Source organism: Saimiri boliviensis, chromosome 4 (assembly GCF_048565385.1).
Source record: "Saimiri boliviensis isolate mSaiBol1 chromosome 4, mSaiBol1.pri, whole genome shotgun sequence".
NCBI classification, from domain to species: Eukaryota; Metazoa; Chordata; class Mammalia; order Primates; family Cebidae; genus Saimiri; species Saimiri boliviensis.
In genome coordinates this window covers 2,810,146-2,826,177 of record NC_133452.1, presented here as the reverse complement: position 1 = coordinate 2,826,177, position 16,032 = coordinate 2,810,146, and the positions used below count along the sequence as shown (strand labels likewise).

At 47.7% G+C, this 16,032-nt stretch overlaps 1 protein-coding gene across 1 annotated transcript in view; it reads left to right on the top strand.

The window, feature by feature from the left end:
- Positions 1–600: 600 nt before the first annotated feature.
- KIF25 (kinesin family member 25) overlaps positions 601–16,032 on the top strand; it is a 47,613-nt gene continuing 32,181 nt past the window's right edge. The window contains 10 exon segments of the mRNA XM_074397081.1: positions 601–786; positions 946–994; positions 997–1,061; positions 3,637–3,718; positions 3,721–3,771; positions 7,586–8,025; positions 9,857–9,899; positions 9,902–9,943; positions 10,921–11,024; positions 11,669–11,800. Of these exon segments, the coding sequence (XP_074253182.1) occupies positions 601–786; positions 946–994; positions 997–1,061; positions 3,637–3,718; positions 3,721–3,771; positions 7,586–8,025; positions 9,857–9,899; positions 9,902–9,943; positions 10,921–11,024; positions 11,669–11,800 (1,194 nt within the window).

The following is a 16,032-nucleotide window of genomic DNA, read 5'->3' as shown; positions in this document are numbered from 1 at the left end:
CCCCCAAAGCTCAGGCCGCCCCACGTTGAGCACAGGCCATCCTGGCGCCATGGATATTCTTGGAATTGCCGTTACTCCTGGTGAACACTGGCGGCTTTAGAGCACCGTTCCAGCACTCACAGGCGGGTGATTTCTAACGTGTGCACAGTGCCACTTTCTCCCCGAGTACGCTCTGAGCCTTTGGGTGCCAGACACTTAATTTTGCTGCAGCTTCTTCTTCAGTCGGACGAGGGTGGGAACACGTTCCCCAGCCCCACCCTCGGGTCCCCCACGGGTCCGGCCCAGTGCTCTGGCGGCCTCTTCACCCTCCTGGCTCTCGGAGTGCCCCCCTGCAGTTCTCTGCCAGCCTTCCCACTCGGAGGAGCTCGCATGGAAAATGCAGCGATTTTTTTTCCGAACTGCGCCCTCCTCGGAAGCCGTCTGTGCTCCACGGTCACTTTCAGCCGCTTGGCAGGCTCCCTGCCCCTCTGGGCCCGGCTCGCCCCTGTCCCTCTGCTCCTGAGGCATGGAGTCCGGCCGTCTCTGTGCCAGGACTCGGGCCGGGCTCGGCTCCCGGGGGGCACCGCAGGCAGCATGCCACCCCGAGCTCACCCACGGGCGATGCTGAGTCTCAGCGGGCGGCGTCAGGCCAAACCCGCGGCCCCTCCTCCGGGACATCCTGCCTCCCTGCACCTGCCGGGACCCTCGGGCTCAGCCCTGGGGATGCCTCCCCCACGGCCGCTGTGGCTCCAGGCCCTGCCCACGCCTGGCTCCCCTGGAGCTGTGGCGGCCGCGTCCCCTGCCGCCGTGAGCCCCGCGCAGGGTGGTGTCGTCTCTCACGGGGCAGGTGCGCGGGGACCATCAGCGGACATTCTCTCCTCGGGAGAGGACAGGTTCGGCTCTCCACCGCTTCAGCTTCGAGGCTGTAGGACTTGAGCTTGTCTTTGGGTCTCTTCTATGCGGCAGCACCAGGGAAAGACTGAGAAGAGCCGCAGTGAGGCCGCGCGGATCTCCAGCCCGCAGACAGACAGCAGCATCTGCAGAGAAACGCTCGGCCCCGAGCCGCGGGGTCCGCCATTCAGGTAAACACAGCTTCGCCAGAAGCCAGAGTCTTCGTTTATGCAGTGAATGTTTACTTCCAGGGAGACGGTTTGAATTATGCTTGTCCAAAGAGATGTAGTCTTGGGAAGTCACAGAAGCCCTCACTGCGAAGGAAAGCCCCTCCGGTGTTAGATACAGGTTTTCCGTTACACTCCCAATGAAGAGTATACGATCCTTACTATTTTCTTTCTTTCTTTTTGTTTTTGTTTTTGTTTTTGTTTTTGGTTCAACATCTCACTCTGTCACCCAGGTTGGAGTGCAGTGGCACGATCTCGGCTCACTGCAACCTCCACCTCATGGGTTCAAGTGATTCTCCTGCCTCAGCTTCCAGAGTAGCTCGGATTACAGGCTCCCACCACCACCCCAGGCTAATTTTTTTGAATTTTTAATAGAGGTGGGATTTTACCATGATGGCCAGGCTGGTCTCAAACTCCTGACCTCAGGTGATCTGCCCACCTCTGCCTCCCAAAGTGCTGGGATTACAGGTGTGAGCCACCGCACCCAGCCAAAATCATTACTATTTTCATGATCAGTTGCAGATAGTGTTCACTCTGGGAGTTCTGCTTTCTAATACATATTAAATAGAAGACTAATCCTAAAAACAAAACAAAACACAGGATTGGGATTATGAGCAAAAATCAGAAGGAAAAATACATTTTGGCCATGAAATGAATTGTTTCAAATAGCTGTGGTAGCAGTTCAACTTTCTTAGTCAAAATTCTCATTTTAATTAAATTGTGAAACTAAAATCTTATTTTAATCAGAATTTTCCATTTTAACGTTAAATGGTAGGAAACATGTTTATATGTGTTAATTAAGTAGATCTGGTATAGCAGGTCATCAAATGTGAACAGCTCCTCTTAAACTACTAATAATTTCTAGAAAGGAAGTTGGGAAAATTGTTATTCCATGTAGTGTATTTGGCAGTTCTCCAGGGGGAAATTGCAGGAGGATGTTTTTATATGTTTGGTTGAGAACATTGTTTTTACCTTTTGTTTTAAACAATGTGACCAGCATAATTACTACCACAATAAAACATCGGTTAACAAGGTTAATCTCTTCTCTTTGTAAGTCAGAATTAGAGATATCCCCTCTGTAAATTACATTAGTGTATTTACAATAGATCTATATAAAATTAATTTTCATTCTCTTCCAACTCAGTAAAATTAATCATTGAATAAGTTGCATAACTTTATCTGTACTCCATATAAAATACTTTATTGTTTTGATATTAAACTGTTGTTAATTTATTAAAATGTTTTTCAAACATATGAGTTACTCCATTTTATAGAAAAAGAGAGACTGACTAGAAACAAAGAATACCTGTTTAAGTTTGGTTATGCTCTTGTGATTTTGGAGGGTCTGATATGAGCAACATGGAGAAACCCCATCTCTACTGAAAATACAAAATTAGCCAGGCATGGTGGCTCATGCCTATAATCCCAGCTACTCGGGAGGCTGAGGCAGGAGAATGGCTTGAACCCGGAGGCAGAGGTTGCAGTGAGCTGAGACCACGCCATTGTACTCCAGCCTGGGCAACGAGAGTGAAACTCTGTCTTAAAAAAAGAGTGTCTGACATTAAATATTAAACGGTAGTGTCCCAGTTCTGTCAGATCTTCACATGGAAGATTCTTGAGGGAATTTCAGGGCAGAAGAGGACTTTGCATGCAGGACTTCACTTGCTTTGCTCCCGGACTTCTCGTATTTCTTGTGCCTGGAATTTTATTATGTGCATTTACATGAAGTTGTTTTCACGGGCCCTCCTGTTTTCCACCTTGTGCTCGAGATAATTGAGCTTCCAGAAGCAGGGTCTGGAGAGTAGATCTGGAGGGTGGTCCCGTTTCACAGGCGGTGATGAGAGGCTCCGAGCCTGAGCCAGCATCGTGAGGAAGTAAACAGCAGACAGAAACGCTGCTTCCTACGGAAATTGCTGAAATACTTGACTTTCTGTTTCTTAAATACTTTAAAGGCTTAAAATCACATGTGCTGCATTTGAAAGTATAAATCCCGGCCAGGTACAGTGGCTCAGGCCTGTAATCCCAGCACTTTGGGAGGCCGAGGTGAATGGGTCACAAGGTCAGGAGTTTGAGAGCAGCCTGGCCGACCCCGACTCTACTAAAAATATAAAAATTAGCTGGGCATGGTGGCACACGCCTAGAATCCCAGTTATTCAGGAGGCTGAGGCAGGAGAATCACTTGAACCTGGGAAGTGGAGGTTGCAGTGAGCCGAGATTGGGCCACTGCACTCCAGGCTGGGCAACGGAGTGAGACTCCATCTCAAAATAAATAAATAAATAAATAAATAAATAAAAAAGTGAGTACAAATCCCAGATGTACTGAGTCGTATTGAGTGAGAACTTCTGTAAGCGAGCCGAGGCCCGGGGAGCTGGTGTGGACACGCCTGGGCCGAGGAGCTTTAAATCCATGCAGCTCACAGCATGTCCCGGCCGGTGACAGTGACCGTGTGGGTGTGTTAATATTCTGTAGAGACACATTGAGCTGTGATGATTAAGAATATGGTTAATTTTACTAATTGTGTATATTCTTATTTTGTAGAAACTTAAGCAAGATATAAAGGCGTTCTGTTCTTCTTGGGCTCTCTTAAGAGATTATCAGGATGACTTTCAGGACCGCGTTTCTGAGTAGTGACTGCCGTGCAGAGAACCCCGCTCAGCAGCGAGACTCTGCGAGGTAGGAGGGGCCTTTCGCCGAAGCCAGGCCAGTCCACGCTCAAGGAAAATGTCTGCAGTTCTAAGACAACGACTGGCTAGAATTTATGTTTCCATTCCTTTTTCCTTTTAGCTGACACCGAATTCAGGCGAGAGTAAGTGCTGTGTAACTCAGCCACGTGTGCGCACCTGCTCCTCCCAGCTCACACCGCAGCCCTGCTCGCTCGGAGAGCTCTGTTTTCTCTTAGTCACCACAGGGCACTTCCTTGGCCTTGACAGTCACTGCTGAATGGGCACCTGTGTCCACGCTGGGCTTTCTGTGTCACGGTGACCTAGAATATGACAACATGAGGCTTTTTATCTCAGTTCAGTTCTTTCCTCATTTCTAAGAATGCCACTGCATTTTGGCCACTCTTTCATTATAATGGATTTATTTATTATCTTCAACTACTATGCTTGAAGCCTGTGGAAGAGGCCACTTTGGTGCTGCAGTTTTAAACTCGTCATCCAAATAGCACTGTCCGGCTAGGCCCAGTGGCTCATGCCTGTAATTCCAGCACTTTTGGAGGCAGAGCTGGGCAGATAACATGAGGCCAGGAGTTCAAGACCAGCCTGGCTAACATGGCGAAACCCTGTCTCTGCTAAAAATGTAAAAATTAGCCGGACGTGATGGCATGGGGCTGTGATCTCAGCTACTTGGGAGGCTGAGGCAGGAGAATCCCTTGAACCCGGGAGGTGGAGGTTGCAGTGAACCGAGACCGTGCCACTGCACTCCAGCCTGGGTGACAGAGCGAGTCTCAGCCTCAAAAAACAAACAAACAAACAAAAACAGATAGCGCTGTCCCAGTGTTCGCCTCATGCTCACAGCTTCTGCCCAGTGTTCAGTGTGTCCACGGAGCAAAGAGATTATAGTAAAGATAGGAATGTGTTTAAGTGTGATTCCAAAATAGGTTTATGGAAAGGTTGGAGCCTGTCCTGATTTTCAGTGAGGCCACGTGATGTTTCATGGAAATAACTGCAGTCACCTGGTTCTCTTCAGAGCGTGCTGCTCAGTAACTCCCCTGAGGCTGTGTTTGTAGGAGTGAGATGTGCATGCCTGTGTGGTTTTTTGGTTTTTTATTTTTTGGTGGGGACAGAGACTTACTCTGTCACCCAGGCTGGAATGCAGTGGCGCAATCTGAGCTCACTGCAACCTCTGCCTCCCGGGTTCAAGTGATTCTCCTGCCCTAGCCTCCCGAGTAACTAGGATTACGGGCATGTGCCACTGCACCCGGCTAATTTTGTATTTTTAGTAGAGATAGGGTTTCACCATGTTGGCCAGGCTAGTTTCGAACTCCTGACCTCAGGTGATCCACACGCCTCAGCCTCCCAAAGTGCTGAGATTAGAGGTGTGAGTCACCACGCCCGGCCATGCCTGTGTTCTTATAAGCCCTGTGCTCCAGGGAAAGGGACGATAATGTGATTTTGTGAAAAGCAGGCTACCTAAGCTTTGAAAATATGCAACTCAAAGGGAGAGGCAGGGAACAGCCAAGGCTCTCCTGCCAGGAGTGGGGAATGCTGAGACCCCACCCACAGGAGCCACCGAGCAGTCCTGCCACACAGAGGGGTCCCAGGTGGCTCATTTGTGCCCAGACGTCTGGCTCAGGGACTTGGGGCCTCCTTACCTCGCTTCCCTGGGGGGCACGGCTTCTCCCCTTCAGTTCCATTCTCCCCAGAGAGGAGCCTCAGGGACTTCAGGTGCCCAGGCAGCTCCTTCTGGCCACGCTGACGAGAGGGATGGTGGGGACAGGCTGGGGCTGGGGCTGGACAAAGTCAAGGCTCAGATGGCAGAGTGGCTGGGAGGGTCTCTTGTGGGTAACCCCCCATACAGGCACCGAGGAATGAGAGCTAAGCAGAACCCTGGCACAGTTAGGGTTTGAGGAATATCTCACTTTATAGTGTTACTACTCAGCTATTTCCCTTTATATAATCCTTTACATAATCATATATTAGTTTATAGAAATAGGGCTTGAAGCCTCCCTTTATATAATCCTCTCTATATAATCATTAATAGTTGATAGTATGAGTGCCTAAAGAATATTTCCCTACATATATACCTAAAATTATATCTTAGTTCATAATCGGAGGAATGCCTAGAGTGGACACAGTACAGAGCATGAATTAAGGGATAAGCAGCTTATAGTCAGAGGAACGCCTAGAGCAGACACAGTGCAGAGCATGATTTAAGGGAAAACAGTTACACCAGGACAAGACTCCATGGCCCAGGCGGCAGCGTTCAGTATTGTAAAGATACCCGCTGTGTGGCAGGCTTGGGGCGAGAGCCAATCCTCCTGATAAAGGAGTTGTAGGACCTTGCTCCAGTTCCTGTGGAAGGCTGCCCTCAGAACGGCAGTCCACCTTGGGGACTGTGAACTTTATCAGCTCTTGCTACTGTGCTGCTCGAAAAGCATCTTCCCAAAGAACCCATTGGAAGCTGCCAGAAGGTGGCGGTAACCCTGACAGCCCTGTCACTGCTGTGTGACTTAAAGTATCCCCCATAAATCTTCTTAGAAGTAGCTTGCCCATAGATAGAGGTATTGCACACTGCACCCTCTTCACTATGCATGAGCCACCTTCAAGCCTCGGTGACCTAATGGGGGTGGACCCCTTACTGCGCACGACCCTTGCCTTCATGGGAACGGGCCCCTTGGTGCGAGCTGTCCACCTCCTGGCCTAGGTGACCTTATGGGGGTGGACCCCATGTTTTATTGCTCACGACCCTATCACTATCCTTAAAGATGACTTCACTCACTGCCCTGCCCCGTAACCTATACACAGTAAATACTCACGCTTCTGGACGTTCGGGGCCTCGCCTGACTCTGCTTACAGGTGGCGTGGCCCCCCGAGTCCAGCTGCGTTTTCTTTGTACTTCTGTGTCCTGTCTATTTCTTGAATCCTGCGCCTCAGCACAGCATAAGGCTCACCCCACGACCCTGGGGGGCCCTCAGCCCTACATCTGGCTCCCAGCGTGCCCTACCGTCTCCGTCTTGGCGTGGGGAACTTCCTGCCTTCTTACGCCGGCACTCGCTCTGGACCAGATGACGGTGTTTCTGTCCGAGAGGGAGTGTGCACGGTTCCCGTAAGGACAGCTTGGTTTCAGGCCTTATGAGAGCGGCATCTGTGCTAAGGGTGCCTTGTCCCTGGAGGTCCTTGGCCTGGGGTAGAAAGCCCTGGGCCAGCCGCATCCTTTTGCTAAATGGCATGTGACACATGGAGGGGCCCCTGGCTGCCACGACACCGAGCTCCGTATCACCCTCACGCTGCCTCCACGGCAACGGCCAGTCTGGGCATTGAGGTGTCGAAGCTTGGCCACGGTCCCCACGCAGTGTCCACTCACCCCCACAACACGGCTGTGACAGTCCACGGCAGCGCCATCATAGTGGGACAGAGGCGGGCGTGGAGGCCCAGACCTCCGTGACAATCCATGACCGCAGAGCCGGGCCCAGCGTCTCCTCCCCGCCCGGCCCCTGCTCACCACGGGCTCTGCACGTGCTCTGGGGAGCAGGTCTCCTTGGCTGCTGTACAGACGATGGGGCCACATTCACAGGCTGATGGCATTTCAGGCTGACGGTGGACAGGGTGACTGTGGGGCCAGGTTCCCATGTGAGTCTCTGGTCGCGGTGGGGATGGTGGACCCTGGTCCAAAGTGGCCTGGAGCACATGCCACAGCACACAGCAGGCCCTGGCGGGCTCCACGTTTTTAAAAATGTCTTCCATGCTCAGAGGAAGGAACCTGAGCTGCTGGGCTCCAGGGAAGTCCTCTCCAGTAAAATGCCTCTGTCCCTCTGTCCTTTCAGCATGCCAGTCACAGGAGATGGACCTGGAGCGGGCCTCCCAGGACGTCGGCGCCTGTCACCAGCTGGAGAGGCAGAGGAGGAAGGTCCTGACAACAGCCTGGTGTGAGCGTGGGCGTCGGGGGAGACCCACGAGGAACACGCAGAAGCCCCTCTCGGGAGAGTGCTGGGCAGGAAGGACGGCTGGCATCCTGGCCAGAGGGCAGAGGGGCAGAGCCACGGGGGCGGTGACTGGTGTCCCCTTAACCCAGGAGGTGATGGCAGCTGGAGGAGGAGTGAGGGCGCCACAGGCTGATTTAGGCTTTTGGGGGTCACTCTGGCTGCTCTGTCAGGAGGCCACAATGGGGAGCAGGGGGATGACTGTGGTGTCACGGGCCAGCGACTTGGGCCATGTTGGTGGTGATGCAGGAAGTGGGACTGGCTGCGGTGAGGCCCAGGGAAAGGTACTGTGTGGGTAGAGGGGGCGGGGGCGTGGAATCTGCAGAGATGGGGACCCTCTCAGGAAAAGCAGGGATTCTGGAGTAACCGGAGGTGCCAGCGGAGATGGCTCTGCCCCCAGTCACCAGCACCTTCCGGCCACGTCTCTCCTGCCTGTTAACAAGACCTCAAGGCTCTCATGCCTTCTTTGTCGAAGATGTGAGACCTGAGATCCCGTGCAATGTAACGTCAAGTCACGGGGTTCGATTTTAGCATGAGGATGCCAAAGGGGATGACTGAGTGGGCGAACTTCGCTTCTGGGAGGGCTGGTTTTGTTGGCTGCAGTCTGGCCAGTCTCCCCGAATTCCAGCTGCCCGAGGCCCGGCAAGCTTCTCTCTCGGCCGTGCTGAGGTGCTCTCCCTCCAGCTGTTAGATGTGTCCAAGAATAATTCTCATTTTACGTGTCTGCTTACATAGTTCAGTGCTCCAAACATTGATATAAGGGAACATTTATTGAGTGCTTCCTGTGTACCACGTACTTTTGAAAGCATTGTGGTGTATTTTCTTATTTAATCTTCACGGTACCACCACCTATCTGACGGGTCTGCAGTGCGTGGCCCGTGGAACGTGCAAGCAGAGGCTGAGCCCAGCTTCTGTGGGTCACAGAGACCAGACCCAGGCTGTAATGGCTGGCCTGTGACACTCACTCAGTCTTCAAAATGCAGAAGGATCTGCTCAGCGCCACAGGGTGAATAAGCTTGCTGTGAATCCAAGACAAGATTTCAGAACGGATTTTGCAAGTTTCTGAGCATGTACAGGGAAGACGGTTGCTTGCTGGAAGCCAGTGGGGTTTTTGAGAATAAAGAGATTCTTGGGCCAGGCACGGTGGCTCACACCTGTAATCCCAGCACTTTGGGAGGCCGAGGCGGGCAGATCAGAGGTCAAGAGATCAAGACCATCCTGGCCAACATGGTGAAACCCGTCTCTACTAAAAATACAAAAAATAGCTGGGCGTGGTGGCACACGCCTGTGGTCCCAGCTACCCTACTCGGGAGGCTGAGGCAGAAGAATCGCTTGAACCCAGGAGGCGGAGGTTGCAGTGAGCCGAGATTGTGCCGCTGCACTCCAGCCTGCTGACAGAGCAAGACTCCGCCTCAAAAAAAAAAAAAAAAAGAGAGAGAGAGAGAGATTCTCATTCCTTTTTCAGGCCTTAATTCAGGGAAGTATGACAGGTACCAAATTTCCAAAATTTCCTCTAAAATGCCTAAAAGGTTGATCCTAGGATGCCATTTGAAGGGGTTTCCTTTGGTACCTGTTACCAAGTGATAACCCTTTACCAAGTGAATAAATCTGTTATGTATGAATCCAGAGATTTAAAATAACTATTCACAGCTGGGCACAGTGGCTCATGCCTGTAATCCCAACACTTTGGGAAGCCAAGGTGGGTGGATCACCTGAGGTCAGGAGTTCAAGACCAGCCTGGCCGACATGATGAAACTCTGTCTCTACTAAAAATACCAAAATTAGCTGGGCGTAGTGGCGCATGCCTGTAGTCCCAGCTACTCAGAAGGCTGAGGCAGGAGACTCACTTGCACCAGGGAGGCGGAGGTTGCAGTGAGCTGAGATTGCACCACTGCACTCCAGCCTGGGCGACAGAGCAAGACTCTGTCTCTATAACTAACTAACTAACTAACTAAAATAACTGTCCGCTACGCTGCAGGGGTCTTTTGAAGTGAAGACGGGCACTGCAGACCTCACGGCCGCATCTCAGGAGCTGGTGCTCGGGATATACTCAGTGGGGAACGCTCTGCAGTGCAGTGCACCTGTGCTGACGTGCAAACCTCTTCATCACTGTAGGAGCTGAAAGGAAACCTCAGAGTTCACTGCCAGTTTCAGCCTCTGTCGCCTTTGATAGTGAATGCGATGATCCAGTTTTGCGAGCAGGTAACTTTCTGGTAGGACGGTGTGTGTGCCTGCGTGCTCAGGGAGAGGGCAGAGGATGGCACCGTTTTAAATGCCAGCTACTGTCCTATCCCCGGTCCCACAGCAGTGCATTCTTGAGTTGGTGGGAGCTCCTTTTAGGGATGGTGCTGTCTGCTTACAGCAGACACTTAGCGGCCCTCTGGAACACGGCCTGAAAATGGCCAAACCGCCTCAGCAGCCCGCGGTGCCTGGGAGCGGCTGCACCCCAGGGGGCGTCCGTGTTGTTGCGGTTTGCCTCTGCGGTGTCCGGCCGAAAAGGGACAGGCTTTGACTGGTCCTTTCCCTTTATGTCACTGCATGAAAAAGGGAGCCCCCTTCTTTGTTTACCCCAAAGACCATCCACTCAGCTGTGCAGGAAGTCAGCGAGGATTCACTCAACTGATACTTTTGACTTAGAGAAAGTTTTGATGGTGTTCAGGCATAAAGCAAAACTATCTGAAGTTCGTTTACTCAAAGGCTTATTTGAAAACCATACTCAATATGACCCTTCCTTCCCCGTGAAACAGTCCCCCCGGAAATCCCCACCCCCATGGCAGACCCACACCCGGCTGTCCCCACCCCCATCGCTGACCCACACCCGGCCCCCCGCACTCCCATGGTTGACCACACCCGGCCCCCCCCACTCCCATGACTGACCACACCTGGCCCTCCCCACACCTGTCGCTGGCCACACCTGTCACTACTGCCACTCCAAGGGGCTGCGCTTCCCAGCTTCCCTACTGCTGTGGGGTTGGCCGTATCCACCAGTGTGTGGGGGTCACTCGGCGCCCGCTCCTGACTCTAGCTTTTCTCAGGCTGTTTTGAGTCTAACCCACATTTGTGTCCTGCAGTTTAGCACTTGGCTAGAGAAGGTCTTGAGAAAGCACTTGGCGGGTCCCACAGTGTGAAACAAGCAATTCAGGTCTTTTGACAGTCGTTGAAGCTTTTTCTTTTTGAAGATTTCAGACTTGATTCTGCTGGCTCTAGTACTTTCTGCACTTTCTTGACTGGTGGCCAGTATGAGTCACCTGTCAAGGGACTGGAAATCGGGCCCATGGAGTGTGTCAGTGTGGTGTAGAGAAGCCGTTCTGTGGCCCTCATTCAAAGCAGGTGAGGCCAGAGAAGCGTTTCTGATTTTGAATCTTTTCGTATTTCAAATGTTCATGTTTGGTATTTCCCCGTTCAGCAAGATAACCCAGTGAGCGTTTTCTTTGAGCAACATCTCCGTGCTCAAAGCGTTTTGGATTTCCAAGCATGTGGGATTTCAGATGCTTGGTTGAGGGATACTCAGCTTCCCTGAACTTGACTTTGACATGGCCCTTCCCCATGGCTTTCGGTTTTTGTCACACCCCCAGCCTCCCTGTGAGCTGCCCACCACAGCAGGCCAATACATGCAAATGAATGCAAATGAGATCCCATCAGAAATGGGGTTGCAGCTGCACTAGCCTCATCTGGGGTGTGTGGCCCCGACAGGTGAGAGAGATGGGCAGCTGGAAAGTTTCCACAGTCACAGAGGCCCTCCCTATTGGACAGTGCTGCTCTGGGCTGTTTAGTTTCTTGGAGGTTCCTCAGAGGCCCCATAAACACGTGGCTTCTGTTCACCGGCTTTTTGTTTTGAAACCTGTTGCGTTGTTTTAGATTGATGACGGTTTGCAGATGCCTGATTTCCTGAAGGGTAGAACTTGATGAGCTTGTCTTCTACATCAGTGGCCCCCAACCTTTGTGGCACTAGGGACGAGCTTCATGGAAGACAGTGTGTCCATGGACTGGCGGGCCGGGGCGGGGACAGTGTCAGGACGGTCCAACTGCATGACTGTCATTGTGCCCTTTATTTCTACTGTGATCACACTGTAGTATACAACGAAACAATACTACAGTTCACCACCATGCAGACTCGGTGGGAGCCCTGAGCTTGCTTTCCAGCAACGAGAGGATATGACTGTTGCCCAGGCTAGTCCTGAACTCCTGGCTCACGTGATCTTCCTGCCTTGGCCTCCCAAAGTGCTAGGATTACAGATGTCAGCCACCGCACCTGGCCATTTGTGCTTTAAAAATGTTCTTATCACTTAAAAATGCAGACGATGATACTTACAGATAAAATGATAGTCTTCTGGCTTTGAATGTAAAGTATGCTGAGGACCGGGAGGTGGGTTGTGCAGGAGCACCTGTCAAACAAGATCGGCTGAATGCGGACCCCTGCACCTGAGGACGAGCTGTGCTGTTTCCTGCACTTCTGGGTGTGTTAAAAAGTCCCCAGTGAGAACAGTTAAAAAATGCTGGGCTTCTCCTTCATTTAGCTTATTTCAGTGATCACAAAATGAATTTAAAAAGCATGCGAAATGGTAAACCTTTCACTAAGATTGGTAATTTTGAATTAACGTGAAAGCCTCAGGTCATGTAGGCCACACTGGACTTTTGGAAGATGATTTTGTGTCACGCTGATGACCATACGTCTCTTTGCTCTTCCACAAGGCCTGTCACCTGAATCAGTTCGATGATGGTTACATATTGTAAATTTTAGAAACTCTTTGTTTAAAAGTAGTTTTAGTTAATGGATTGACAGCTTTATATTTTTAAAAGAGGCCAAGAAAAATGTTAAAGCTGTATCTTAAAATTGCTCTATGTCCCTGGGGGAAAAAAAAAAAAACGTTTAAAATTCTTTATTTTAAATTATTAGCTATTTATTGATTTATTTAGCTTCATTTAGGTAAAACTGACAAAAATTGTATGCATTCAACATCTACAACATGGTGATTTTATATACAGATGTATATGATTACCTTAAATGGAGTGAGAAGGAACCTCATGGATTCGTTGTCTTTTCCTTAGATGAAACATTCTCTTTAGTTTACATCTGTCCAAATACTGTATGGATTTGGCCTACCTTATGAAGGAATTTCTTCCTTGAAGCCAAAAAAGATTCCCATAAAATCTGTTCCTAAGCATTTCCGCTACACGTTTTCTTCCAGTTGTTTAATCACTTTGGGTCTCACATTTAGGCCTTTGACCCATTTTGAGTTAATTTCTGTATAGCGTAAGAAGTGGGGGTCTAGTTTCATTCTTCCGTATGTGGATATCCAGTTTTCCTAGTACCATTTATTGAAGAGACCATCCTTTCCTCAATGGCTGTTCCTGGCATCTTCATAAAAAAATCAGTTTGCTGTAGATATGTGGGTTAATTTCTGGCTTCTCTAGTCTGTCTATGTGTTTGTTTTTATGCCAGTGCCATGCCATTTTGGTTACTACAGCTTTGTAGTATATTTTGAGAGCAGGTAGTGTGATTCCTCCAGCTTTGTTCTTTTTTCTCAGCATTTCTTTGGCCATTTGGAATCTTTTGTGGTTCCATCCAAATTTTAGAATTTTTTTCAGTCTCTGTGAAAACTGTCATTGGTGTTTTGATAAGGATTGCATCGAATCTCTAGATTGCTTTGATAGTGTTGTCATCTTAACACTGTTAATTCTTCCAATTCTTGAGCATGTGGCCTCTTTCCATTTCTTTGCATCCTCTTCAGTTTTTCATTAGTGCTTTATAATTACCCTTTGAGAGGTTTTTCACCTCCTTGGTTAAATTTATTCCTAGGTATTTTAAATTTTTTGCAGCTATTGTATATAAATGGGAGTGTGTTTTAAATTTATTGTTTATTTAGTTCATTCTTCATATAAGTAATACTAATTTTTGCATATTAACTTTATATTCTTCTGCAACTTTACTGAATTATTGTCGATCAGTTCTAAGAGATTTTTGGTGGCGTCTTTAGCTTTTTCTGTATATCAGATCATGTTATCTTCAGGCAGGAACAGTTTGACTCCTCCCTTCTTTATCATTTAGATGCTCCTTATTTCTTTCTCTTGCCTAACTGTTATGACTAGGACTTCCAGTACTGTGTTGATAAGAGTAGTAAGACTGGGCATCCTTGTCTGATTCCAGTCCTTAGAGAAAAAGCTGAAAGATGTTGGTATGTTAGCTGTGGGCTTGTTATATATGGCCTTTATTTTTTTTCTATACCTAATTTATTAAGAGGTTTTGTTATGAAAGGATGTTGAACATTTTGAAAAGCTTTTTCTTCATCTTTGGAAATGATGGTATGATTATTGTCCTTCATTCTATGGATGTGACCCAATTTGTTTATTGATTTGCATATTTTGAATCATCCTTGCATTTTGGGATAAATCCCACTTCATCATGGTGTATCATCTTTTTGATCTGCTGTTCAATGTAGTTTGCTAGTATTTTGCTAAAGAGTTTTGTGACTATGTTTATCAGGAATGTTGGCCTGTGGTTTTTTGTTATTTTGTCCTTAATTGGTTTCAGTATCAGGGTTGTGCTGGCCTCATAGAATGCTCTGCTTTAGTTTTCTTTTTTTAACAGTTTCAGAAGAATTGGTATTCATTCTTCTTTAAAGGTTTGGTCCAATTTAGTGGTGAAGCTATCTGGTCCTAGACTTTTCTTCTTTAGAAGACTTTATTACTGAGTCAATCTCATTACTTGTGATTGGTCTCTTCAGATTTTCTATTTCTTTTTTGTTCAATCTTGGTAGGTTATATGTACCAGGAATTTATCTGTTTCTCCTAGGTTTCTGAATTTATTGGCATATAGTTGTTCACGGTAGTCCCTGATGATCCTTCATACTTTTGTGGTAGCCATTGTGACATCTCCTTTTTTGTTTCTGATTTTATTTGGGTCTTCCTTCTATTTTTTCTGTTAGTCTAATGGCTTGTTGATTTTATCTTTTTAAAAAATTAACATTTCGTTTCATTGATTTGTATTTTTTGTTTTAATTTCTTTTATTGTGGCTCTGATCTTCATTTTCTTCTATTAATTTGGGGTTTGATTTGTTCTTTTATAGTTCCTTGAGTTGCATCATAATGTCATTTCTTTGAAATCTTTATAGTTTTTTAATGTAGGCATTTATTGCTACAGACTTACCTCTTAATACTGCTTTTGCTGTGTCCCATATGCTTTAGTTTGATATGTTTCTATTTTAAATTGTTGTGAAGAATTTTAAATTTTCATAATTTCCTCCTTCATTATTTGGTCATTCAGGAGCATGTAGCTTGATTTTGATGTATTTGTATATTTTCAAATTTTCCTCTTGCTGTTGATGTGGACTTTTATTCTGTTATTGGCAGATATGAGATGTGACTTTTATTTTAAAAAAAAAAATGTTAGACATGGTGCGTGGCTCACACCTGCAATCACAGCACTTTGGGAAGCTGAGGAGGGTGGATAGCCTGAGGTTGGGAGTTCAAGACTACCCTGAATGTTTCTACTAAAAATACAAAAAGTTAGGTAGGCATGGTGGCACATGCCTATAATCCCAGCTACTCGGGAGGCTGAGGCAGCAGAATTGCTTAAACCTGGGAGGCGGGCATTGCAGTGAGCCAAGATCGTGGCATTGTACTCCAGCCTGGCCTGGGCAACAAGAGCAAAACTCCGTCTCAAAACAAAACAAAACACCAAAACAGACAAACAAACAAAATTGTTGAGACTTATTTTGTGTTCTAACATGTGGTCAGTCCTGAAGAATGCTCCATGTGCTGATGAAAAAAAAAAATGTATTCTGTAGCTGCTGAGTGAAATGTTCTGTAAGGGTCTGCTAGGTCCATTTGGTTTATGATGTAGTTTAAATCCAATGTTTCTTTTTTGATTTTATGTCTAGATGATCTGTCCAATGCTGAGAGTAGGGTGTTGAAGTTCTCAGTAATTATGTATTAGGGCCTGTCTTACCCTTTAGATCTAATAATATTTGCTTTATATATTGAGTGAAAAGATATTTACAGTTGTTATATTCTCTTGCTGAATTGATCCCTTATTGTATAATGTCCCTCTTGTTCTTTTTTTTACAGCTTTTAACTTGAAGTCTGTTTTGTCTTACATAAGTAAGGCTATTCCCGATTGTTTTTGGTTTCTTTTTGCTTGGAATATTTTTTTCCATCTCTTCACTTTCAGTCTATGTGTCTTTTTACAGGTGAGGTGAGGTGAGTTTCTTGTAGACAGCTTATAGATGGGTCTTGGTCTTTATTCAGCCAGTCTGTATCTTTTAAGTGGGAAATTTAATTTGTTTACATTC